Genomic DNA, 25,814 nt, shown 5'->3' with positions numbered 1-25,814 from the left:
TGTGTGTGTGTGTGTGTGTGCGCGTGGCGGGCAGGCCTGGCACGCCTGGGCGGTGATGAACTTCGAGGCAGTGCTGCACTATAAGCACCAGAACCAGGGCCGCGACGAGAAGAAGAAGCTGCGGCACGCCAGCGGCAACAGCGGCAACAGCGAGGCCAGCAAGAGCGACAGCGAGGCGGACAGCTCCGAGCACAGCCCCGTGCCCTCGCCCGGCCAGAAGAAGGTCAACGAGGTCAGGGGTCGCGCCCGCACCCGCACCCGCACCCACACCCTCACCTACACCCGCGCCCACTCCTACACCCGCATCCACACCCAGACCTGCACCCACCCCTACACCCACACCTACACCCACACCCTCAATCACACCACACCCCCACCCCCACCTACACCCGCGCCCACCCCTACACCCGCATCCACACCCTCACCCGCACCTGCACCCTCGATCTCACCACACCCACACCTGCACCCGCACCCGCACCCTCAATCACACCACACCCACACGCTCATCCACCACCCGCTCCCACACCCTCACCCACCCCTACACCCACACCCGCACCCGCACCCAGACCCACACTCAGACCCACACCTGCACCTGCACTTGCACCTGCACCCGCGCCTTCCCCCTGCACACACACCCGCACCCTCACTCACATCGACACTCGCGCCCACACCGAGACCCACTTGTGCACCCGCACCCACCACCCGCTTCCACACCCACACCCCCACACACACCTGCACCCCCACATCTATACCCTTGCAGTGCTGAGTGTGTTATAAGGAGTACAGAATGCTGGAGGTTTATTTTACTGGTATGGAGTGATGACGGGTTGCTTTGCTTTGCAGGACCTTTCCAAAACGCTGCTGCTGTACACCGTCCCTGCAGTCCAGGGCTTTTTCCGATCCATCTCCCTCTCTCGCGGGAATAACCTGCAGGACACCCTCAGGTGCGGAATCCAGCTGTCCCGCCAGCACAGCGCGTACCCCTGAGCACACTGGGGTACACTGATCAACACTGAGATACTGAGCGACACAGATATTAAGCAACACTGATATACTATTCATCACTGAGATCTTAATCAATGTAGATACTTTTCAACGCTGAGGTACTCATCAACACTGAGATACTGATCGACATAGATATCAATGGACACTGAGAATATTGATCAGCACTGATATATTAATAAACCCTGAGATACTGTTCAACGCAGATATTAATCAACACAGTTACTTATCAACACTGAGATGGTGATCAACATTGAGCGTGCTGAGATCAAACACACTGAGACTGCACACACCCCACATCAGACGTCTGCACGTTTCCTACCATCCAGTGTAGAAAGAGCGACACCCAGTGGCCACAAATGAGTTTGTTTGCAAAAACTTTACGAGGACCTGTGATCTAAGGTCTATAGCAGTATCAACTCATATTTGTATGTATGCATGTATAATGTAGCAGGCATGCCATATGTGTCACCATAGATTACATTCTTTTGAATAGTCAGCTGTGACATCACAGTCAGCTGTGACATGGCTTGGCGTGTGATTGGTGCTGGGCCGTATGGGTTTGAAATGCATGGCGTAAGTGTGTGTCTCTGTCCTGCTCATAGGGTCCTTACGCTGTGGTTCGACTATGGCCATTGGCCCGAGGTCAACGAGGCCCTGGTGGAGGGCATCAAAACCATCCAGATCGACACCTGGCTACAGGTACGCGAGAAGCAGTCTGCCCCCCCCCGTCCCCCCGTCCCCCCGTCCCCCTGTCCCGCTCTTGGTTCTGTTCGCTGGTAATGGGCCTAGTTCTGTGGACCTGACCGCGTTTCCCTCCCCAGGTGATCCCTCAGCTGATCGCCCGCATCGACACGCCCCGGGCCCTGGTGGGCCGCCTCATCCACCAGCTGCTGACGGACATCGGGCGCTACCACCCCCAGGTACGCTGGCGCCACGGGGCAGCCTGTAGCCTGTAGGCCGCTGCTAGGCTCTGTTACTGCTGTCCTTTCACGTTGTGGAGCCGTTTACATTACACAAGTTGGGGATTCTATTTGTCTGAGTCCAGGTGAGGCCATTGAATGTTATGGGCATGTTGGCAGGGTGTTGTCTGATATTTGAGCCGCTGTCCTTCTGCTCACAAGTTCTAACTGAGCTCTGTGAATGGTCCTCTCTATAGTGGTCCTCTCTAACAGTTTTCTCTCTCTAATTGTCCTCTGTCGGACGGTCCTTTCTCTGATGGTTCTTTCTCTGACGGTCCTTTCACTAACAGTCCCATCTCTTACAGTCCTTTCTCTGAGAGTACTTTCTCTAACGGTCCTCTCTCTATTGGTCCTCTCTCTAACGGTCCTCTCTCTATTGGTCCTCTCTCTAACGGTCCTCTCTCTATTGGTCCTCTCTCTAATGGTCCTACCTCTATTGGTCCTCTCTCTAACGGTCCTCTCTCTATTGGTCCTTTCTCTAACGGTCCTCTCTCTAACGGTCCTCTCTCTGACAGTACTTTCTCTAACGGTCCTCTCTCTAACGGTCCTCTCTCTAACGGTCCTCTCTCTATCAGTCCTCTCTCTGACAGTACTTTCTCTAACGGTCCTCTCTCTAACGGTCCTCTCTCTAACGGTCCTCTCTCTGACGGTCCTCTCTCTGACAGTACTTTCTCTAACGGTCCTCTCTCTGACAGTACTTTCTCTAACGGTCCTCTCTCTATTGGTCCTTTCTCTAACGGTCCTCTCTCTATCAGTCCTCTCTCTGACAGTACTTTCTCTAACGGTCCTCTCTCTAACGGTCCTCTCTCTAACGGTCCTCTCTCTAACGGTCCTCTCTCTGACGGTCCTCTCTCTGACGGTCCTCTCTCTGACAGTACTTTCTCTAACGGTCCTCTCTCTAACGGTCCTCTCTCTAACGGTCCTCTCTCTATCAGTCCTCTCTCTGACAGTACTTTCTCTAACGGTCCTCTCTCTAACGGTCCTCTCTCTGACGGTCCTCTCTCTGACAGTACTTTCTCTAACGGTCCTCTCTCTGACAGTACTTTCTCTAACGGTCCTCTCTCTATTGGTCCTTTCTCTAACGGTCCTCTCTCTATCAGTCCTCTCTCTGACAGTACTTTCTCTAACGGTCCTCTCTCTAACGGTCCTCTCTCTAACGGTCCTCTCTCTAACGGTCCTCTCTCTGACGGTCCTCTCTCTGACAGTCCTCTCTCTGACAGTACTTTCTCTAACGGTCCTCTCTCTGACAGTACTTTCTCTAACGGTCCTCTCTCTATTGGTCCTTTCTCTAACGGTCCTCTCTCTATCAGTCCTCTCTCTGACAGTACTTTCTCTAACGGTCCTCTCTCTAACGGTCCTCTCTCTAACGGTCCTCTCTCTAACGGTCCTCTCTCTGACGGTCCTCTCTCTGACAGTCCTCTCTCTGACAGTACTTTCTCTATCGGTCCTCTCTCTGACAGTACTTTCTCTGACGGTCCTCTCTTCCAGGCGCTGATCTACCCGCTTACCGTGGCCTCCAAGTCCACCACCACCGCCCGCCACAACGCTGCCAACAAGATCCTGAAGAACATGTGTGAGCACTGCAACACGCTGGTCCAGCAAGCCATCATGGTACGAGCTCTCCAGAACATCACTGAGATACACACACATACACGCACACATGCATACACACACACAAAATTACAGTATTCATCTGAGGTCTTGAAGGCTCTTGAAAATTTGAGGGAAGTGTTTCAGTGTTTCCATGAGGGACTTTATGCTGTCCTGTCATGTTTACTTGTCATCCGCATTTAGTAAAATGTTGATGTGGTTCTGAATAGGGTTCTTTCTAGCATTTTAATTTCAGGCATACTGAGGCCATTACTGTAGTATTGATGGTCAGCAGCACACATGACAGCCTGCTGTGAAAGCCTCACATTTGGGGTGGTGGGTCCTTGAAAGCACTTTAAAAAGTGCTTGAATTGGCGGCATGGATACATGTGGGAACAAATAATAGATGTGAGGTCATTTTCAGTGTCTGGCTCATTGAGCAGATATTGAGCCTGCTCATTAGACAGGGTTGTCAGGTGGCCAGTGTGTGTTTAGTACCATTACTGAGGGCACAGTGAGGGTATCCCCTGAGAGTTTGGGGTGGTGGATGGGGTGTTGAGCCGTACCCGTGCCCGCAGGTGAGCGAGGAGCTGATCCGGGTGGCCATCCTGTGGCACGAGATGTGGCACGAGGGCCTGGAGGAGGCGTCCCGCCTCTACTTCGGCGACCGCAACGTGAAGGGCATGTTCGCCGTGCTGGAGCCGCTGCACGCCATGATGGAGAGGGGGCCCCAGACCCTCAAGGAGACCTCCTTCAACCAGGTCAGTGTCCCGAGTCGCTCGCCGCTCCCTCAGAGGGGCTGTCCGCCGCCGGGACGGCCCCGGGAGGAGGGGCGTCACTCAGCAGGGCTGTTTAGAGCCTCTTCACACAGGAGAGACCCTCGCCTGGTCCATCAGGGACTCCTCTGACAGAGGGAAGCTGCTCAGGTGCGGCTCACCTCTTGGAGCTCCTGTCAGGTGTGTTTAGCCAGAGCAGCCGTCTGCGACTCAGACTCCAGACTCCAGATGTAGCTCTTCCTGTGACCGTGGGAGCTGTGGCTGGGAATCCTGTGGGAATGGCCCGGTTTTCCCTTTGCCTCGCCCCGGGAGAGAGAGGCTTTCCCACGGCTGGGCTTCCCCCCCCCCCCCCCATCGCAGAGGTGCAGCTCCTCTGCAGTCCGCCTGCCTGTCCGTCTTCTGCTGCAGCGACTGCGCAGCTCCGAGTCACGCAGAGGATGCATGCGCTTCAGACGCAGCCGCCCCAGTGCGTGAGGATGATGCAGGGATCGGATTGGCCGAAAAATGCACTCTGGCATTCCAAATTGGGAAAGAAGTTGGGATATACATTATTTTATAGTATCAACAATCGACAACAGTGAGACTAGATGAATTTCTACATCGTTACAGAAATTGACTGAATTGTTTAGTGATCAGTGATTGGCTGAAAAATGCACCCTGGAATTCCAAATCGGGCTAGAAATTCCAAGTTGGGATATACATTATTTTATATTATTACATCAACAATCCACATCAGCTAGTCTGGAGGAATTTCTACATCATTACAGAAATTGAATAACCGTTTTAAGTAAATTGCCATTTATAAAGCAGTTCTGTATTGAAAGGGACATATTGACATCTGGAGTTAAAACAGTGGTGAGGTGTACATGGCTGACTCTCTCCGGCAGGCGTACGGGCGGGACCTGATGGAGGCACAGGACTGGTGCAGGAAGTACATGCGGTCGGGGAACGTGAAGGACCTGACGCAGGCCTGGGACCTGTACTACCACGTCTTCCGCCGGATCTCCAAGCAGCTGCCCCAGGTGGGGCAGACCGGCGAACTCACACACAGCCAGCCAATCGCGCGGGCCTCCCACACAGCCAGCCAATCACGCGGGCCTCCCACACAGCCAGCCAATCACGCGGCCTGCTCCTCCCACTGACACGCTCCGTGTGAATTAGAGAGTTATGTCACCATCTAACTCTGTTGTCCTTGACATGACCTTCATCGTTCATCACACACGCATTAATTCCTGGTTACTATGGTTGTCACTCACCTCGTTGTTGGCTTTAGAGAAGTAAGACGGTATTGTTTTGGCCTGAGGCTACCCAGATTCATCCCCTTGGTGACAGGAGGCGGTTAATGGAAGAGCAGGCTGGGGTGTGACAGCTCTTTACAGGTGTTGATACGGGTGCCTGACAGCTCCACTGCTTTTTACACCTGCCAAGTAAAACAGGGCATTAGCACTGAGTGAAGCCGAAGGGCGTCGCCCGTCTGAACCTGCCCCCCCCCCCCTCCCCCGCCTCCCTCCCTCCCCGTGTCCTCAGCTCACCTCCCTGGAGCTGCAGTACGTCTCCCCCAAACTGCTGATGTGCCGGGACCTGGAGCTGGCCGTCCCCGGGACCTACGACCCCAACCAGCCCATCATCCGCATCCAGTCCATCGCCCCGTCCCTGCAGGTCATCACCTCCAAGCAGAGGCCCCGCAAGCTCACCATCATGGGTAAGATGCGGCCGTTTGGCGACGCCGAGGGCCGCGGGGGACCGGAGACGGGAAACGTGCTTTCTGTTTTCCGGAGTTTTCTGCTCTCTGGATCACACACCCCCCCACCCCTCCCTCCAAAGCGGAGTGGCGGTCCCTAAGCGGGCCCGACACCCCTGAGCACCACAACGGGCAGAGCGCCACCTGGCTTCCCTCTGCTAAACCCTTAGAGGTGTGACATCACAAATACGTGATTAGAATGTTCTTAACTCAACATTCTAATGCTGATGTCACAATCGCTGCTGGTGACTGAAAGCGACGGAGTTCTAGAACACTGACTTATAATTTTGAAAAAAAACATTCCAACAAAAGACTTACTCTTCTGAGGGTTATTGAAGGTTCAGGAGGCACACGCTTTCCAGTCACGATCTCTCTTGGCAGCGCAAAATTGGATTTCTCTCTGTTTTCGCTTCGTTTCTCCCCCCTGTGGTGTCTGGTGTGTTTACCGGTGGGGCGAGCAGAGCGTCTGTGTTGCCCTACGCTCTCCTCTGTCATTAACTGCAACTGTGAGCTTAAGGTGAAAATCCCAATGAAGTTATTAGCAGCGGGGAAAGGCTAATAAATAGCTTGGCTTTTATAGGGAGATGGGTTACTCAGGATCCCCCAGACATACCGAGACCCTGATTTTCTTTTCTACTTTATAAGCTGCCATTATTTAACTTTGTAAATGCTCTGCGTTAGAGGCAGTCGCATGCGTCAGTCCCTAGACGCATCGTCTGTGTTTTCTTTGGCATGCGGCCGAAGCCCTACTGCTGCGCTGCGGTGCTCGCTGCGGTCGTAAAATGCGACCGGCGCATGCTTCCGCACGTGTGGAGAGTGCAGGACGGTGCGGCACTGAAAGCTTGCGTGTGCAGTAACGCTGCTCCCATACGCCCCCCGCAGGCAGCAACGGGCACGAGTTCATGTTCCTGCTGAAGGGGCACGAGGACCTGCGGCAGGACGAGAGGGTCATGCAGCTCTTCGGATTGGTCAACACGCTGCTGGCCAATGACCCCGCCTCCCTGCGCAAGAACCTCAGGCACGACCTCCCTGACAAGCCGCACACGCACTTATCAGAATGATTTATCCTGAGAGATCTGTACAAGTTTAGCATTTTTGTATAGTAATCATTATACAGATAGATTCATATTCTGGTTAAGTACTTGGCTTAAGGCTAAAATGGCAGTGTCCCGTCTGGGAATTGAACTCGCAACCATTAGGTTACAAGACCAGTTCTTTCTCCACTGTACTACACTCCCGCCCCATCAGGTGGCAGTATTTCAGATTAAAAGAACCTTGTGATTGACCGATATGAAAAGAACCTTGTGACTGGCCAATATGGAAAGGACCTTGCGTATGGCAGATTGTAACTTTTGTGCCACTTTGCTTTATCCCGACAGCATCCAGCGCTACGCGGTGATTCCGCTCTCTACGAACTCCGGGCTGATTGGCTGGGTGCCGCACTGCGACACGCTCCACGCTCTGATCAGGGACTACAGGGAAAAGAAGAAGATCCTTCTGAATATCGAACACCGCATCATGCTGAGGGTAGATCAGGCTCTACCTTACACACCCTTCACCTCACACATGGAAATGGACCCCCCCCCCCCCCCCAATTTCAAATGACCCCCTTCCAAAATTATCAGGTTGTATTGGGTGGTACTGTTAGTGACCTTCCCAAAGAAAGTCCTTCAGAAAATGTCCCGTTTTTCCACCGCTGAGTTGAAATGAGGTCTATATCCTTCTCCTCACACCAAGTCATAATGATGGACATTATCTCCATGCCACCTACTCAACACCTTATATTACATTCACACCATGAAACACCACCTCCAAACCTATTAACGCCACCTTACATTAGCTCCCTACCCACTTACCAGCACCTGTATGTGGCCTCCATTATGTTCATGTCACCTTCCATCCCCTCCACCTCGTAGCGCTTCGCTAACCCGCCGTGTAGCAGCCGCTGACGGTAAATGGACTGCATTTATATAGCGCTTTTATCCAAAGCGCTTTACAATTGATGCCTCTCATTCACCAGAGCAGTTAGGGGTTAGGTGTCTTGCTCAGGGACACTTCGACACGCCCAGGGTGGGGATTCGAACCGACTGCCAGACATGCGCTCTTACCTCCTGAGCTATGACGGCTCCTCTCTCTCCAGATGGCGCCGGACTACGACCACCTGACGCTGATGGAGAAGGTGGAGGTGTTCGAGCACGCGGTCAACAACACGGCCGGAGACGACCTGGCCAAGCTGCTCTGGCTGAAGAGCCCCAGCTCAGAGGTCAGCCTCGCGCCCCCCCGTCCCCCCCGTCCCATCCCGAACGCCTCAACACTAGGCCTGCGTGTCCGTGAGAACGTCTAAACGCTCTCTCTCTCTCTCTCTCTGTCCCCGCAGGTGTGGTTCGACCGGCGGACGAATTACACGCGCTCCCTGGCTGTGATGTCAATGGTGGGCTACATCCTGGGCCTGGGAGACAGGTGAGGGCATCGACAGCAATATTTCAATATATTTAGTTCTGCATCCAAAGTATTAATTACATATTTTACTTAAGCGAAGGTAACTGGTCTAGTAAAATGGTTTGCTGTTGGGTGAAGTTGAGTGGGTTAATTTGAAATGAGCATCCATTTTGTCCGCAGACACCCCTCCAACCTGATGTTGGACCGACTGAGCGGGAAGATCCTACACATCGACTTCGGTGATTGTTTTGAAGTGAGTTTGAATGTACATGGATATACGTATTTGTGGCAAACACGCCTGCCACAGGCCACCGAAGTGGCTTTCCTTGGGGCCCTCCAGCACAGAGACACAGGGAGAAGATGTTCCAACAGTCCAGGTTTATTTCACGAGGGTTTGGCAAGATGTTATAGCCAAAGTGAGCAGATGTAACCCAGTCATGACCGAAGCTCCCCGTGTGAGTGGGGATGGCAGATTTAACCTGTGCGCACTGATTACCTCACTACGCACAGGTGCAGCCACTCCTGTTCCTGGGTCCAATTAGCCTGGCCAATTATCTAATTCTTAACCAATTATCCAATTGGCCAGGTCTAATTAGCTTGACCCAGGGCAGGTGTGGCTGCTTAAACCAGCCATCCCCACACCACAGTATTTACGATAGACCTCGGCGATGCCATCCTCTGAGTTACAGACTGGATGGTCCACAGGGCGTGAGCCCGGAAGTAGCAGAAGCACAACAATGTATTCTCTTTGGCATTTGATTCAAAAAAAGAGCATTAAATGCACCTCTCCCTGTGTAACTGCATGTTTGGTTGTGTAAGGTTTGTGAGATCTGTAAGGGGAATTTTCACAGGGTTTTCAATAACGGAAAAAACAACAGTACCTTCTCTTGTGCAATATAGCATACATTTTATGATAAGGAAAAAATCTTGATTAGCTTGTTTTGAACTGGAAGTCCGCCCTGTGTAGAACTTCTAGAACTTTTCTTGGTAGATAGTTTTCAGTTCCTCTGTAATCCACACACATGGGTGATGTGCTTTATCACGTTAACTTGCAGTTTGTAAATGTTTCCCCTTTTGAGATGGGTAGCCTTTTGCTAGAAGCTGTCAACTGTAGACATTATCATAAAACATTTTTATGGTGCTATGTCTTTCAAATTGCTGATGTAGGGAAAAAAGGGAGTGTTAATGAAAGAAGGCTGCAGTAGTGGAGGAATAGACGTCATTTGACTTTACTTTCGATGTTATGAACGTTTTAGTGCTCCGAACAACCCCTTTTCCCAAAGGTCTGAGGACTCCTGAATATCGTTTCAGGGTCTATGCTACCATTTTTTTTTCAAGGAGCACGCATGCTCCTTGAAAGTGCACCAATGCATCCCAATGCCCTTCATTATCTTTCCCATTAGCACACATCAATTTTCAGGAGCAAATGCTCCTAAAATGGGCACACCGTAGAGCCCTGAGCTGAGCTTGCTGTGCATTAACTGTTGAAAAGCTCTGATAAACTCATCTGGAAACTATTGTCACTCCCCTCCCTCCAGGTTGCCATGACGAGAGAGAAATTCCCAGAGAAGATTCCTTTCAGGCTGACCAGAATGCTCACTAATGCCATGGAGGTACGTAAGCTAAGTTAGCGGCAACAACAAGAAAAGCCTTCTGGAGACTGTACAGGTTTGCTTTGTTTGTTGCGGTGAGTTTGAAATGGTTTGCGAATGGTGTCACGTGACTGTATTCCTGTCACGCGGTTGGCTGTGACCAGGTGACCGGGCTGGACGGGAACTACAGGATCACGTGTCACACGGTCATGGAGGTCCTGAGGGAGCACAGGGACAGCGTCATGGCCGTGCTGGAGGCCTTCGTCTACGACCCGCTGCTCAACTGGAGGCTGATGGACAGTAAGTGGCTAATCAGAAACCAAGCTGCCAATGCTTGCATCTATCAGGGCTCGAATGATGTGAGCTTTTGTAACAGATCTCTGTAAAAAGAGCAATATACAAATAAATAGATTTGCTTTTTTGATTTGACGTAATGGTAGGGAGCTCAGACAGGCTTTTCCCGAGTTTTATTAAGAAATAGTGTGGGGGCTAAATAAAAAGAAATACCACTGTGGAAATTTTTTATTTTCAGGAAGATCCTCACCATTTTTTCACCAGAAGTAACCACAGCAAGTAAGGTCTGCCTGTGTATGCCCTGGCAGGAGAGCCTATCCTGTGGTTCTGGCCATTCTCTGAACTCTTGTGACATCATTTCCTGTCCCTGTTCTCTCTGTCTTGCCCTAGCCAATCCTAAAGGGACCAAGCGCTCCAGGACCAGGACGGACTCCTACACCGCGGGACAGTCAGTCGGTGAGTCCCAGAGGGGAGGGGGTGTGAGACTCGCCCATCTCAGGGGGTAACGTTTGGGTCTCCTTAGAGGGGCGTCCCACTGAAGCAGTCACCCTCGCTGCCTCGACCCAGTTCAGAGTCCAAATTTAATCTTTATCGTGTCTGTACCGACTGTGGCTGGGAGTCCAAAGGAAACGGCTGTCTTGTCATTCCACCTTCTGTAAATTGCTCTTGAATACAGCCTATGCCAAACATGTATGTAAATTTCCCTGTAACAATTGGCCCGTTATAAATGGGTCAGTGGGGCTCCTGCAACCTGCCTGCACGGCTGCCTGCACTAGTTGCGCACGTGCTGCAGTCGTCTGCCTCAGCGGCTGCGCAGCTCAGCTGAGGGGCTGCAGACTGCAGGGGGGCTGCAGTCGTTTGCAGACCGCCGTGCATGCCTGACTGCCCTCCTCTGAACCTGGCCTGAGGGGGACAGAACGGGGCTGGTCTACAAATATCACGGGCCTTTACAATTAAGTTAACTTAGAAGTATACTAAGTTCACTTTTTGAACTACTTTTACTATGTATGTGTGTGCCTATGTGTGTGTGTGTGCGTGCGTGTGTGTGCGTGTATTGTCTTTGCAGAGGCCCTGGAGGGAATAGATCTTGGGGAAACCACGCACAAGAAACCAGGAACCACGGTGCCTGAATCCATTCATTCCTTCAGTGAGTGTCTGACAGCCTGCCGCGCACCGCAGCGAGCACTCATCACCCACTGATTTCACCTGCAGGGAAATACGCTCGTTTCCTCATTTCCTTTTGGTTCTACCCCTGCTGCCGCCCCCCCCCCCCAAAACTACACACAGGCATATATATATAACTCATACATACATGATTAAGTGCAGTGTAGAAATGTAGCTGAGAGCAACAAATTCAATTTCATTCTTTTTATTATGTCTGTGAACCAGTGGGGGGAAAAAAAAAGCATTGCTCTTTGAATTACAAATTGAAATTGCTTTAGTGAGACCTTCCTTTCTGTCATGAATCAACGCTCTGACAGTTTCCTTTTTTCGTGCGCTGATGATGACGGCTGTGAGCTTCCACCACTCTGTTCCTGTCATAGCTCGCCCGTTTGTGCTCTCTCTCTCTCTCTCACACACACACACACACACACACAGCGCAGGGCAAGAGCCTGTGTGCTCTCTCTCTCTCACACACACACAGCACAGGGCAAGAGCCCGTGTGCTCTCTCTCTCTCTCTCACACACACACACACACACACACACACACCCGGCACAGGGCGAGAGCCCGAGTGCTCTGTCTCTCTCATACACACACACACACACACACACAGCGCAGGGTGAGAGCCGTGCATGCACTCTCTGTCTCACACACACACACACACACACACACACACACAGCGCAGGGCGAGAGCCGTGCATGCACTCTCTCACACACACACACACACACACACATACACACACACACACACCCACACACACACACACACACACACACACAGCGCAGGGCGAGAGCCGTGCATGCACTCTCTCTCACACACACACACACACACACACACACACACACATACACACACACACACACACACAGCGCAGGGCGAGAGCCGTGCATGCACTCTCTGTCTCACACACACACACACACAGCGCAGGGCGAGAGGTTTTTTTTTGACCCAGCTTTGTTTTTGCCTCCCTCAGTCGGAGACGGCCTTGTGCAGCCAGAAGCCTTGAACAAAAAAGCCATCCAGATCATCAACCGAGTGCGCGACAAGCTGACCGGTGAGCGGCGCGTGCCGTCTGATGGGCTGTGCGCTGCAGTGGGTGTGCAGCACCTGCGTCAGCTCCACGAGCAAAACCGCACCTACCCTTCTGTTCAGCCTACAAAAACTATCAGTACCTGAATAGAAGCCAGGCCGTGGGCCTAGCAAAGACTGGAAGCTGTGTATAGTTCATTTACACTTAGGCTGTGCTGCGCCCATTATTGCTTGAATACAGATAAAGGTGGTTTTCTTCGTTAAAGAGGTACAGTACAGGGATGTGTGGAGTTCATATACGCAGTTCACCCCACAGTAGGGCTTCAGCTTGTCCAATGACCACTCAGCTTTGGCAGCCATCTTAAAATGGAGATTAGCTCCATCTGGAAATGGTAAAAAGCTCTCTGATCCACATGGAACTCTGTCCACTGAATTGGTGAGATGGCTACATTAATATGAGCCGTGACTTAAGTGAATGTCAGAAGCAGAATCGGAGATGCTCTATCGCCATGGCGACCTGCTTTTGGGTTTAGGCTTTACCCTGAGCATTGAGGGTTGAGGTCTTCAGCGGTTTCTTGTCAGAAGCGCTGAACACCGAAGGTTGTGTGTGGTCTCCTCCCGACAGGGCGTGACTTCTCCCACGACGAAACCCTGGACGTCCCGACCCAGGTGGAGCTGCTCATCAAGCAGGCCACATCACATGAGAACCTGTGCCAATGCTACATCGGATGGTGAGGCCTTTAAACACATTTTCATCCTCAAGACTTAGTTAAGTTATCTGTTGTCCATCCCCTTTGTTTGTGAATAACTGTCTAAATTCCAAAATATTGCTATCTTGATATCTAATTAACCGTCAGGTTTGACATGTCAATAAGGATTACAGTGCATGGTATCATAGTGTGCATCCATAATGATTGTTCTGCTTCTTCTCTTTCCCCAGGTGTCCATTTTGGTAGAGAAGGCCATTGATTCTCCACGTGCTTTTAGTGTCATTTCCGTTTCCTAACACTTTCTATGGAAGCCATGTTTGTTACCATACTCTGCCACAGACCAGGTCACATTAGTGTGGCTTCTGAAATGTACCTTGACTTTCATTTGCCAATAATGACAAAGTCTAAATTTAAGTAGGAGTTATGTAATATCAATGAGAGATATTTAACATATTGATTTGGGGCAATGTATGCGAAGATTTCTTTGGCAATAAATAGAAAAAAGGCAATCATTGTTTTGTGTGTTTAATAAAAATGTGTAAAAAATAAAATAAATTCAAATAAATTAAACATATCCCAAGTTTTAATGTCATTTCCACCACATTATATTTGGTATGTTACAGTTTTGTCATTCATATTTACTTCCTACTGCACTTACACCCATTTTGGTGTTAATGCAGATTAATTAATGGTGCTGGAAACCAATGCTGTTTAGTTTTTTTTTTTTTTTAAGAATATATTTATTACATTTTTCATATACAACACGGAACAAAACAGCTCAGACATGACATGACAAATAAAATGAATAGGTAAGAATATAAAATAAAAATAGAAATTAAAAAGTAGGCATTATATCCATCCCCAGCCCTCACCCCACCCCCTACAACATAAAAAGGCAACATCAAATAAATAAATATATAAACAAATAGCAAGGTTACAGGAAAACTGGTTAATGCTGCTTAGTTGTTAATCGATTTCACATCATTTATGTTGTTCTCTAAATAATAGACTTAACCTGGGATGCAAGTAACTGGTACTTCTGCTGGGTACATTAGCACTGTGATAGTATTATTTATTTACAGAGCGTTAGTGCTGCATATCTAATAGTGGCATATTCACTATAATTGGAGTTAGGTATTATGAAAAACGCAACATCTTATGCAGGAACATTTTTTCGCATTTATTCTAAAGTTTAAAAAAAATTAATGTCACACCCATTTAACATACCATGTCCGCATTATCGGCTGTAAAATGCTGTACTAGGTTCATCCAGACAGCTACATACATTAGCTTTCCCGCATTAACCCTTTCACCAGAATTTTTCCAGTGGTAAGATTGAGTAACTGATCATTCCAAGTATATAGCGTTATATAAAACATACAGGTGCAGTTCTAAAAAAAAGTTACCTTTGCTGAAATCTGCAATATATCAGCACCGCACACTTTTTTATTGTTATTCTAACAGGATCATTCGTCCAGGAATGTAAATGCCTGTTTGTTAAAAATTTAGCAATCAAATGTTGTATATTGTCAATGTGTGGCACTGGCGCACAAATAAATAAATAAATAAAAATAAAATCCATAAATTAAACTACAGCGGGACAGACATCGAGCATATGTAATCGTGCAAAAGGTTTTTGGCTGTCTGCCTATCTGCTCACTTCTCGCAAGACCTCAATTCTCGCGATACTGCGAAGTCCAACATGGACGCGCTGGGGCACGATAAGGGAAAAATGAAATCAAGCAGTAATTCTTCATCAACCGAAGATCCGGAGGCTCAATCCCCCGAATTTTGTCCAGGTTTTAAAGACGTAGACGCATTTGTTAAGGTACGTGGAAGAACGTAGCTAATATGTTTTGTTTGTGAAGAGATCAATGATTGTAGGCAAGTACCGCTACCTAGCAAAGCTAACGCGTGTTTACAGTTCTGGCGTGGAATCGTAGCACCGGGCTAGCAAAGTATCCACGTTGTAATGTCGGCACATTGGCAAGTCAGGTACCTAGAGTCGGGTGATACAGTTAATGCGAGTGTGCTTCCTAAACAGTAACGAATATGGTGAAGAAAACAAGCATTCACTGCTTAGCTTGTTGGTTAAGTAACATTAGCAGTTTAATATTCAGACGTGACTGTCACATGCGAGTCACTAACTTGCGAACCAAGCACTGGTAATTAAATAAATTTATTTTTTTATTGCAGTATGGACTGGGGACGGTTGTCACTGCCACAAAAGCGTCTGCAAACCTTCCCCAAGCGGGGGACGAATATGACTTCTACCGCAGCTTCCCTGGATTCCAAGAGTTTTGTGAAACTCAAGGAGATGCACTACTGCATTGGTGAGCCGGCGTTGGGAAAATATTGCGTAGGGCTACCTCGTCTAGTTCATCTTAAGGATGTCTATTGACCAGACACATATGGTTTTAGAGGGAGCATTTCGTGATTGTTTGTCTTTCCATATCCTTGCCAGCATGAGCAAGTTAATGCAGTACCATGGCTGCAGGGCTCATATGAGAGACCGCAATAAGTTAACCGGCCTGGAAGAGCGGTTCGACCTGGTGGTGGATTCTAATGACGTCATTCTGGAGAAAGTGGTATGTACAGATTTATTTACCATAGATTGATTTACCATAAGAGGTTTATGCATAAGAAGATGGTGTTGTTGAAGAAGCATAAATATACTCTGGATGTGTGGCTTTGTGTGTAGGGTATCCTGCTTGATGAGGCATCAGGAGTGAACAGGACACAACAGCCCATCATGCCTGCTGGGATTCAGCCTCCCAAAACCATTGTGTCCAGCTGGAATCGCAAGGTGAGCCCAAGGCAGACATGTCTGTCTCGCAAGGAAGAGGGCAGGAGGAGCTTCTTTCAGCTTGGTTTGCAGAAACCTATCACAGCAATTAACATCGGTTTAGTGGCAATTATAGTGGCTGGCTAATAAAAGAGCAAGAAATCCCACTGCATCTTTCCCATCTTGATTCGTATGGCTCTGCAGGGGGGGCCATTTTAAACAGTTGAAGTAACATTGTTTTTCCTCACATTTTGAGTGAGTCCTCACAAAACATGATTTTCGCCATTTCATATGATGCTGCGCGATCTGCACATTAAAATCTGCTGTGTCCGATGAACAGGGGAGAGATTTTGGCCAGGGGGGCTCGTCCGAGACCTTCCGCCTCCTGCATGCCAAGAACATCCAGAGGCCCCAGCTGAAGTTCAGGGAAAAGGTGGACCACAGCAACACCCCGTTTGTCCCCAAAATATTCATCAAGCCCAATGCCATCAAACCGCTCCCCTCATGTGAGTGTCCTCTACAGACTGCTCATTCCACCCAGCTGTGTTTTACTGGTTTGTTGATGCATAGTTTTAACCTCACAGCTCGTGATGTCACCGTGGGTTTGACGTTCCTGTTGATTTGCCAGATTTCGCCAACAAGCACATCCGTAAGGAGAGGCCGGAGGACCTGGACGTCCCTGCAGCCCTGGCTGACTTCATCCACCAGCAACGGACGCAGGAGCACATGGAGGACATGTAGGAGGCTTATCTGTGATAGATGTGCAGGGTTCAGTCCAAGTCGTCACTCCTCACTGCTCTGTCTATGATAGATGTGCAGTTCATTACATTACATTACAGGCATTTGGCAGACGCTCTTATCTAGAGCGACGTACAACAAAGTGTATAACCACAACCAGGAACAAGTGTGTCGAAAACCCTAGAGAGAAGTACCGTTCCAAGTGCAGGGAACAACCGCATAGTTTAACTTGGACCCTGTAGGTTAATCTGATTAACACTAACACAAACAAGAACAGCAACAGCGCAGTCTATGCAAAAAATACAAGCAGTAGTTAAGTTCAGTCTAAGTCATCTCTCCTGACAATACTTTCTCAAGGGAAGTTTTCTGAGAAAACTAACATCATGTTGTCACTCCAACAGGTTTGCGCATCCTTATCAATATGAACTGGATCATCTCACCATACCAGAGAGTTTGCTTTCAAAACCTGAACCCCAGGTATGTTTCAAAAGTACTTCTTTCCTAATATCCCATCTGGGGGGTAGGGGGGCGGAGCTGAAAAAATTACTACATAGAAGGAGACTAAGCAAATCATCAAGGCAATATTCCTAACAAACCAAAGCAAAATTTCACTGAGGTCAGTGTATTGTTTTCTATTTGTGTTCCAGATGTACAAACCCCTCTCTGAGACCAAGTGTTTGTTTGTGGATACCCTGGAGGATCTGGTGGGCCTGAATGAAAAGCTGGCCCAGAGTTCCGAGTTCGCAGTGGATCTGGAGGTAAACGCCTGTGCTTCTGTGTACACCACACCTGGAGAGAAGTGTCTTTACTGAAAATGTCTAATCTTCAGAATTCAAGGTAGTTTGGCTGTGAGCCTGTTTAAGGTAGTATTATATTATAGGCATTTCGCAGATCAGGTTCACTCATTTTACATTAATAGTATCTATTTATTCAGCTGGATATATGCTGAAGCAGTACAGGTTTAGCACCTTGCTCTAGGGCACAACATCAGTGTCCCAGTGACGAGAGACGGATCCCAGTGTTCACATCCGTTGACGTTTTCCTGCACCTGGGAAGAGCTGCAGGGTTTTTGTTCCACTGTTTATTCCTCCCTCCGGAGTGGAGCTGTGATCTTCTCTCTTGCTTCCTCGTCTAGCATCATTCCTACAGGAGCTTCCTGGGCATTACTTGCCTGATGCAGATCTCCACAAGAGAGGAGGACTTCATCATTGACTGCTTGGAACTGCGCAGTGAGCTGTACATCCTCAACGAGACTTTCACAGACCCCTCTATCGTCAAGGTCTTTACCCCCCCCCCCCCCCCCCCCCCCCCCATTCCTCTTTGCTCTATATAGCGCTTAGCTAATGCAGTTTCTCACACTATTGAGATATGGATACTTTGGGTCTCTTTGACTATGCAAAATCAATAACATGACCAATGATTGGTCATTGCATTTGTTTTGCAGCAGTTGTTGGTTGCGTAATTAGTTAGTGCGCTAAAAGGTTTTGTATATGGTCTTAGTAGATCAGGCCCTTTGTGTTTTTGAGCACTGGGACTTTATTGATGATCAGGGGGAACAAAATCCATTAACCATTGAAAAATGATGATTCCCTCCCAGGCAGTTCTTGAAGGGGCTTTAAGCTAGTGCAGGTTGGATCCTGGAGCAACCAGTTCCAGCCTGTGGCATTGTTTGTCAATTGGGGGGAGACACACATCTCTTGTGGTTGCCGCAGGCAGTAATGAGTGTTTGAAAGTGCCACTGGCTAGAAAGTGAAGACATCTCAGGGCCCAGTTTTGAATGTGGCCTGAATTTGCAGGTGTTCCATGGTGCTGACTCGGATATCGAGTGGCTTCAGAGGGACTTTGGCTTGTACGTGGTCAACATGTTTGACACGCATCAGGCTGCCCGGGCCCTCAACCTCGGCAGGAACTCGCTGGACCACCTGCTGAAGCTGTACTGCGACGTGAACGCGGACAAACGCTACCAGCTGGCCGACTGGAGGATAAGGTGATCCGGAGAGCGCAGTTATGAATCTCTGACACCATCCCTCGCCTTAGTATTTTACATGCGTTGAAGCGATAATACTGTAATATTCTTTTGTTTTTATGCCGATTGTGGGAAAATGTGAGGTCACTTATCATTTTCCGTTCAGATCTGTGAGATGATGTGTAGTTCACGTTCCCATTGCTGACTTGTGTCCACGGAATGGATTGCCAGTTCCGCAGTGAGAAACTGAAGACCATCTGCTGTTTTCCCAGGCCTTTGCCGGAGGAGATGTACCAGTACGCGCGGGCAGACACCCACTACCTCCTGTACACCTACGACCGCCTGAGGGTGGACCTGTTCGAGGTGTCCAACGGCCAGCCGACTCTCCTGCAGGTGGTCTGGCAGAGGAGCAAGGACATCTCTCTCAAGGTACGGGCGTCTCCTGGACCGTGGGCTCGGAAGAAGACTTGGGACTTGCAACTAGAAAAAAAAAAAAAAAACGGATTTTCCTTGCTGTCAGCACATTTACCTCCTGTGTTTGTTTTCGTTTTGCTCCGCAGAAATACCTGAAGCCCATTTTTACGGAGGACTCGTACATGGAGCTGTACAGGAAGCAGAAGAGGAGCTTCAACACCCAGCAGCTGGCCGCCTTCAGGCTGCTGTACGCCTGGAGGGACAAGCTGGCCAGGCGGGAAGACGAGAGCACAGGGTACCGCGTCCAGACTCACTCCCACAAGCTGCACCCACAGATGCTGCTTTCTCATTGGCTTAGCCTTGAGTCATTCACCTGTAGCCCGTTACAGATGGTGGGCTGTCAGTGTGGATGGCTTTTGTGACATGCTTTTTGTTAGATCGTGTTCGTGTATCACGTTATTTTACTGCAGAAAGAGTGGACTGTAGGCCTGTATTTGTGGTAAACAGCACATCTGGAAACTAAAAATTGTGTATGGTGTATTTTGCAGGTACATCTTACCCAACCACATGCTGATGAAGATATCTGAAGAGCTGCCCAAGTGAGTTCGACATTTGCGTGAACCTTTTGCTTGCCACTGAGTAACAGTGAAGTTTCGATGAGCAAAAACGGACCTCAGAATGCGGTTGCTAACGGAGATTTCGGTGGTGTTCCTGTCCCCATGTCTCCATAGAGAGGCCCAGGGCATCATTGCGTGCTGTAACCCCGTGCCTCCACTGGTCCGCCAGCAAGTCAACGAGCTCCACCTGCTGGTGCAGCAGGCCAGAGACATGCCCCTCCTCAAGGTGAGAGACCCATAACGCCACCGCCCGACCGTGAGCTTCACTCCACAGCGGGCGCGGCACTTTGAACGGGCTCCAGGATTATTAACCCACTGCAAAATGGTTCCTAGTGCTCTTCCTGCACATGAGTATATGCTGATTGTGAATGGGGTCTGAGGCTCATAATAGCCGAGGCTCATGCCTCTTGAATTCCGGTTTTGCCGTTTCCCATCTGTCAGCCTGCTGATTTAGCCGCCGGTTAATTTGTCAAGACAATCAAAATGAATCGAGGCACTAATTCTCATGTTGCCTGGTTGCCACGGTGATTACTGGCCTGGCAAGGCTTTACCTTTTTTTTTTCTTCTTTTTTTTTTTTAAGGATTATTTTCTGCTTTTTTTGTCTTCAGGCTGAAATACTGGTGGAGAAGAAAAAAGCACTGACACCAAAAAGAAAGGTCAGTAAAAGTTCACGGTGCAGGAAACAGGGCATTCTGTGCTTTGTGTAACTGGCGATGGTCCCAAATGTGTGGCTCCTCCCTGTTTAAAATGTCATGCCACTGCGTTTTGAACCTTTGTTTTTCTTCTAACCTCACAGCCTTTTTTTTTTGGATGTCCAGCATTGGTATCTGATGTTATACGCATTCCTTGGGCGCACGTTTTCTCTCTAGCAGGCACAAATACAGGAAATGCCACTGCACACAGCTTTAATGTTTTATCTTCAAGTGGAATTGCTTCAAGAAACAAATTTTTATTGTCGTGTGGTTTGTAGCTGACCCCTGTTGTGTATCTTGTATTGTTTTTTTTGCGTGTCTTGCTCGTAGTCCGAAAGTACCTTGTTTGGACCACATGACACGTCCCGTGGCTCTGAAAGCGATCTTCCGGATTTCTCCTCCCCAGGTAAGACTACACCTGGGATCATTTGCATTGTGACCCATGTGCTCCGTTTGTCCTCAATGAAAATATTGCAATGTTAATAGTGTGCTGCCATGCTACGTCCGCCCCCCCTGCTATACCCCCACCCTAACTATACCACCACCATGTACCGCCATTCGTCATATACCATTGTGCCACCATGTACCGCCATTCATCAATCTGCCGTCCACCAGCTCTCTGAGCTAACAAACCTGTACAAATGCGTCATTTAAAACCTCCTTGTATAGACGAGGGTGGGAGCAGTAAGGGAAAATGGTGAGTGCGAAAACACTCAACGGCAGCTTAAAAAATAATGCACGCATTGTTGCGTCTAATATTACAAAATCTTGTGATTGAGTGATTCTGAGAGAGGGAGGGAGGGAGGGGAGGCTGAAATTGTATGGCCCTGAACAAAAGAAGCAGTGTTTTCTGAAGCCTAATTATGAGTTCCCACTAATAATGAGTTTGTGTGGTTCCCACTGTTTGCCAAGGAAATGTTCCAGTTATCTGCAAAGTTTTAAAAAGGAATGGCTTGTGAATTTGGCAGCTTGGCTGTGAATTGATGAGATGGCACCTTACGGACAGCACAGGCAGTAGTCCAGTCTGCTGCTACAGCCACATACGCACATTGGTGGCAGGGCAGTTTATGGTTTGTGTGTCTTTCCCTCAGGTTCTCTGGCTAAACCAGGGGTGCTGTTCTCTGAGGACGAGGACGAGATCGGGAACACGCAGAATTTGGGCGGTCTCGTAGCTTCAGCCAAAATCACACTGTTTGAAGTAAGAACAGACCGTTTCATCAGTACAAGCACATTTACCGCGTGTGTTTCTTAACATCGTAACAATCATCCTTTTTTATCAAACTGCTTTTGTTTAAGGACAGCGACGGAGTCAAGGAGGAAATGCACCTCACAGTCGCTCAGCAGAAAGCCTGCAGCATAATGGAGTCTTTCCAGAACCCTTTCAGAATGGTGAGCTGTAATGAGAATGACACGCGCTGCACCGTGACTAAAAACCAATCTCCTTCTCCTCTAATTTAACTTCTTTTTTGTTACCAGTATTTGCCTTCAAAGGACAGCAACATTCACATCTCGCAAAACGCAAAGTACGACCCGTCGTCCAAAGTGTACGAGGTAAGTCTGAATTTCACATTAAAGCCACACGACAAACACCTGTCAAATGTTAGGAAGGACTGTGGTGTTCCTAGTGCGATGGAATCTTTAATGTAATTTATCAGTTCATAATTTGTGAGACTGAATTTTTAAAAATGTGTTTTGAGTAATCTTTTTTTCCTATTGAGTCCAAATGAAAGATCTGAGTGGCTTTGAAAATGGGACATGCCTCTCAACCCAGCCCAGGACTGTGCATTTCATTTATTTGCTATGATTAAAGCAGGGTTGCTTTGATCACATTTAATGCGCCCCCTAATGGTTCTCGGAGTGAAGTGCAATAACGCCTACACATTGTTCCTGGAGACGTGGACTGTAATTCAATAGGACTCTGGGGGGAAATCACGTCATTATGAGAAGCAATGCACTTGAGAGGGAACACAAGACACTGACACACAGTACATTGTATTCCAAATGTGTGTTGTTTCTGAGTATAAGGCACAGTAAATGTACGTCACTCCGAGAAATGATGCACCCAAAATTAGCATTTTAGTCGTACTTCACTGCGCGTGCTGTATGTGACTCAGGAATTCTTTTCTCTTGCATTTGACTGTGATTCCGTGCGCGAGCAGATCAGGAACCGGTGGAAGCTGCAGAGTTTGGAGCAGCAGAGGAAGGAGGCCCAGGCCAAGCAGGAGGCCAGAGCCAAGGCCAGGGAGAAGGCGCAGAGAGCTGCAGGTACTGCCACGCTTACCCCCCCCCCTCCCCCACCCCCATAGCAACCCCCACCGCAACCCACTCTTAGTATACCCCGCTGGCCATCTAATCGGTTAGCGAATGCGCTGCAGTATACAGGCACGGATCTGGCCTTGCTGCCACTCGGGATGAGATTGCAGATTAGGGTGAGTGGGCGTGTGCTGTGGATGGCGACTGCGGACCCGTTCGCTCCGCCCCCCTCTAAGCGTGACCCCCCCCCCCTTTGCCTGTGCCTAAAAGTGACCCTGGCAGTGTCTTCGCTGACTGCTTGTCCCTACATTTGACTCCGATTTGTCTGTGGCTTAATTGATTTTCTAGACGTAGCGCTGTTCTTCTTGCCTTGTTAGATGCACCGGTAATTCTCTCTGGATAAGTAAATGCCTTAAGGTAACTAATGTATTTGTCATTTTTAAAAGAGGTTTTATTGAATTTAGTCAATGAAAGGAGTTGGTTAAACCTCACGTCTGGAAATATTTGCAAGTGTGTGTACATACTTTTCCCTTTATTGCTCCCCATAAGCTCATTGTACATATCCTTTTAAATGTACATACTGCATTGCAGTCTTCTGCGTTTGGCTGTGGTGATGTTGTTAGTACAGGTGGGCATGATGTTGGCATTAACAGGTTGTTTTGTTTTTTCAGAGGAGAGGAAGAAGGCTCAACAAACATACCAGGAATCATTGCAGGATGTCCTGACTGTCAGGCAGCAAAAATTAGTATGTTCTGTCCCATAAACCTACTCCATAAAACCAGGGTAGTTTGTCGAGTAATGAACACTGTCTACTAACAAAGTAGCTGGGACTGAATCATTTATTTTTTACTTCAATCAGGGAGCAAAGAAACGGGAGAGGAGACCCAGCGATCTTCAAGATGAGACCCCAAAACCTAAAGCTAAACAGCCCAAACCCACAGAAAAGCCGGTAGTAGAGCAACCTCCCCCTCCACAGGCCGACTTCAAGCCCTTCGACTACAGCCAGTCGGACATGAAAGTCTTCGCTGGTACGACCGCAATCCGCAACATTTTTAGGTCGACATTTTTAATTATTTAATTCATCTCTCCCCGGCATGCTTTGCTTCAGACGAGGTTTCTCTTAACGCAGTTGACAGTGTACGGGTCGGTATCGGATGTAGCAGACAGTTTTTTTTTACAGCGGTTGAGTGCGTTCGTGCTGCCGAGCTCACCGATTGGCTGTGACATTCTTTCAGGGGGGAGAGCCAAGGATTCCATGCAGTTCGATCCGAATCGACAAGCCGCAGAACCAAGGAATAAGGTATTTCAATTTGTGTTCAATTGTACTTTTGATTGCAAGCATAGTACATCAAAAGGGAAGTATTGTACATTTATTCTACTGTAAATGATCGGTCCTCTATTCACATGCATATCCGTAATCTATCATGCTCCGTCATACATATCATGGCCATCTAATATCTAATGTTTTCTTATATTCTTAGTGTTTTGTTCAATTTTTTCAAAAGCTGCATGGTAATCTTAACAAGTGAAACATAAATGCTGCATTTTTTATTTTGTGTAGAGAAATCCAAAGGGACAAAAAAGGGACTCTTCAGCCGGGAACAAAAGTATGTCTTACTTGGCTGGCAAATCTGAGAGGTAAACAGCTTTCTAAATAAAAAACTGCTTTTTAAATGTTCCCAAAAGGTGCCAATTCAGAAGTGCCTTTCTTATACTTGGTATTGGCTCTGAATCGTCCTTGTTAATTTGTGTTGTTGTTTTTTTACAGGGGGAATAGACAAAATTGGCCCAAAAGATAGATCATCATGTGACTGCATTCATCTTTGCAAGTTTGTCCGTGGAACACATCTGTTTCTTGGACAATTTTTTATTTTGTAAAAAGGCTGTTTTGTGGAACTTTATGCCTTCCAATTGTATGCATATGTTGTGTATACCAATATTTAAATTAAGGTAGAATTCCTCATTTGCAGCTCTGTGGCATTTTAAAATGATGTCCTGATGTTTTTTTTTTTCTTCTCTTGCCACTTATTAGAAATTAAACTAATAAACCCAGTATTTGCTAGTTAACTGTGTGTTTTTGCTTTTTTTTATTTCAAGTGAACAGATAACAGCACTTTCAGGGGAGTTGGCAATGTTATGGCAAATCGTGTTTCCTCCTGGTCTGGGCAAATATTCATTCAGTGGGAAAACAGGCATAGGCGGGGAAATGGCTCACTTTTGTTGTAATCACCCTTACTGGCCTGCAGGTCAACTAATAATAGGAGTGTCAAACTGCCGTCTTGTAAGAGCCATGATGTCTGCAGATTTTAGCTAAAATATTTCCGATAAAACGAGAATGGTAGGATTTTCTTGTTGGGCTAATTAGGCCATCCGTCACCGTGCTGCTTATTGTTTCAGGACCAGTGCGTCTATATTATTATTTGTATAAAACATGTAGTGTTATGTTGGTAGTACTGTTCTTCTCTTGCAGTCAAGAAAATTGCGATTACAGGTAATGAGCCTGTTTTAGGCGACTATAATCTCTGGGATACCGGAATGTTTTTTAAATAGTTGTTGGATTAATCAATGAAAGGCAGGTAATTAGCTCAGAAGTATGTTCTGCTAAGGCACTTATTTGGCTACTAAAGTAGCACAGTTTACCTGTGGTAGTATTTTCCCGTCAGGGTGGCATAGATCGAAAGACATGACTAAATATGTGCTACCGGTAGTACATTTCGATGCATATATTAAATCCCCTTTGATTGTGTAATCTGCGCGTAATCACTTTTGCGATTAGTAACAACGTTTCCAGTTACAGAAAAATGTTACCAATTAGCCTACGAATTGAGTCATTCGAACCAGCAAGTAACATGGTTACATGTTTTCCAAAAAAGACAGCAAGTTAAAGTACGGGTTGCATTGCTTTTTACGGCAAAAAAGAAGAGAAACCAAATCAAGCATAGTGGACCAGCGAAACCACGCGCTGATGTTGTTCAGTGGAACACATCCACACGGGCTTTCACGTGGGCTCCTGACATGTTGGAGGACAATCTAACCCAGTTGTCTCCGAC

The 25,814-nt window shown here is 48.0% G+C and overlaps 2 protein-coding genes across 3 annotated transcripts in view; both read left to right on the top strand.

Moving 5' to 3' along the window:
• The window catches only part of mtor (mechanistic target of rapamycin kinase), a 98,979-nt gene extending 85,111 nt beyond the window's left edge, over positions 1-13,868 (top strand). For both annotated transcript variants that reach the window (XM_035382202.1, XM_035382203.1), the window contains exons 24-43: positions 35-232; positions 844-944; positions 1,608-1,704; positions 1,827-1,925; positions 3,453-3,575; positions 4,133-4,315; positions 5,218-5,352; positions 5,858-6,032; positions 6,954-7,089; positions 7,451-7,598; positions 8,212-8,334; positions 8,449-8,531; positions 8,691-8,763; positions 10,049-10,123; positions 10,267-10,402; positions 10,787-10,852; positions 11,463-11,543; positions 12,533-12,613; positions 13,214-13,319; positions 13,529-13,868. In XM_035382202.1, coding sequence (XP_035238093.1) covers positions 35-232; positions 844-944; positions 1,608-1,704; positions 1,827-1,925; positions 3,453-3,575; positions 4,133-4,315; positions 5,218-5,352; positions 5,858-6,032; positions 6,954-7,089; positions 7,451-7,598; positions 8,212-8,334; positions 8,449-8,531; positions 8,691-8,763; positions 10,049-10,123; positions 10,267-10,402; positions 10,787-10,852; positions 11,463-11,543; positions 12,533-12,613; positions 13,214-13,319; positions 13,529-13,544 — 2,235 coding nt within the window. In that variant the 3' untranslated portion in view covers positions 13,545-13,868. The remainder of the gene's footprint in view (positions 1-34; positions 233-843; positions 945-1,607; positions 1,705-1,826; positions 1,926-3,452; positions 3,576-4,132; positions 4,316-5,217; positions 5,353-5,857; positions 6,033-6,953; positions 7,090-7,450; positions 7,599-8,211; positions 8,335-8,448; positions 8,532-8,690; positions 8,764-10,048; positions 10,124-10,266; positions 10,403-10,786; positions 10,853-11,462; positions 11,544-12,532; positions 12,614-13,213; positions 13,320-13,528) is intronic.
• A 1,099-nt stretch (positions 13,869-14,967) lies between these two features.
• exosc10 (exosome component 10) lies at positions 14,968-24,831 on the top strand. Its single transcript, XM_035382560.1, has 25 exons — positions 14,968-15,126; positions 15,495-15,631; positions 15,763-15,886; positions 16,000-16,104; positions 16,424-16,589; positions 16,712-16,820; positions 17,223-17,298; positions 17,469-17,579; positions 17,957-18,100; positions 18,618-18,808; positions 19,060-19,216; positions 19,348-19,496; positions 19,750-19,800; positions 19,933-20,044; positions 20,428-20,475; positions 20,842-20,917; positions 21,603-21,709; positions 21,808-21,900; positions 21,988-22,062; positions 22,671-22,776; positions 23,436-23,509; positions 23,624-23,792; positions 24,000-24,064; positions 24,326-24,402; positions 24,533-24,831. The coding sequence occupies exons 1-25, from the start codon at positions 15,001-15,003 to the stop codon at positions 24,561-24,563; spliced, it is 2,679 nt and encodes an 892-aa protein (XP_035238451.1). The 5' UTR covers positions 14,968-15,000; the 3' UTR covers positions 24,564-24,831.
• Positions 24,832-25,814: the final 983 nt, after the last annotated feature.

The sequence above is a fragment of the Anguilla anguilla genome, chromosome 11, assembly GCF_013347855.1.
Source record: "Anguilla anguilla isolate fAngAng1 chromosome 11, fAngAng1.pri, whole genome shotgun sequence".
NCBI lineage: Eukaryota > Metazoa > Chordata > Actinopteri > Anguilliformes > Anguillidae > Anguilla > Anguilla anguilla.
This window is presented reverse-complemented; position numbering and strand designations above follow the sequence as displayed.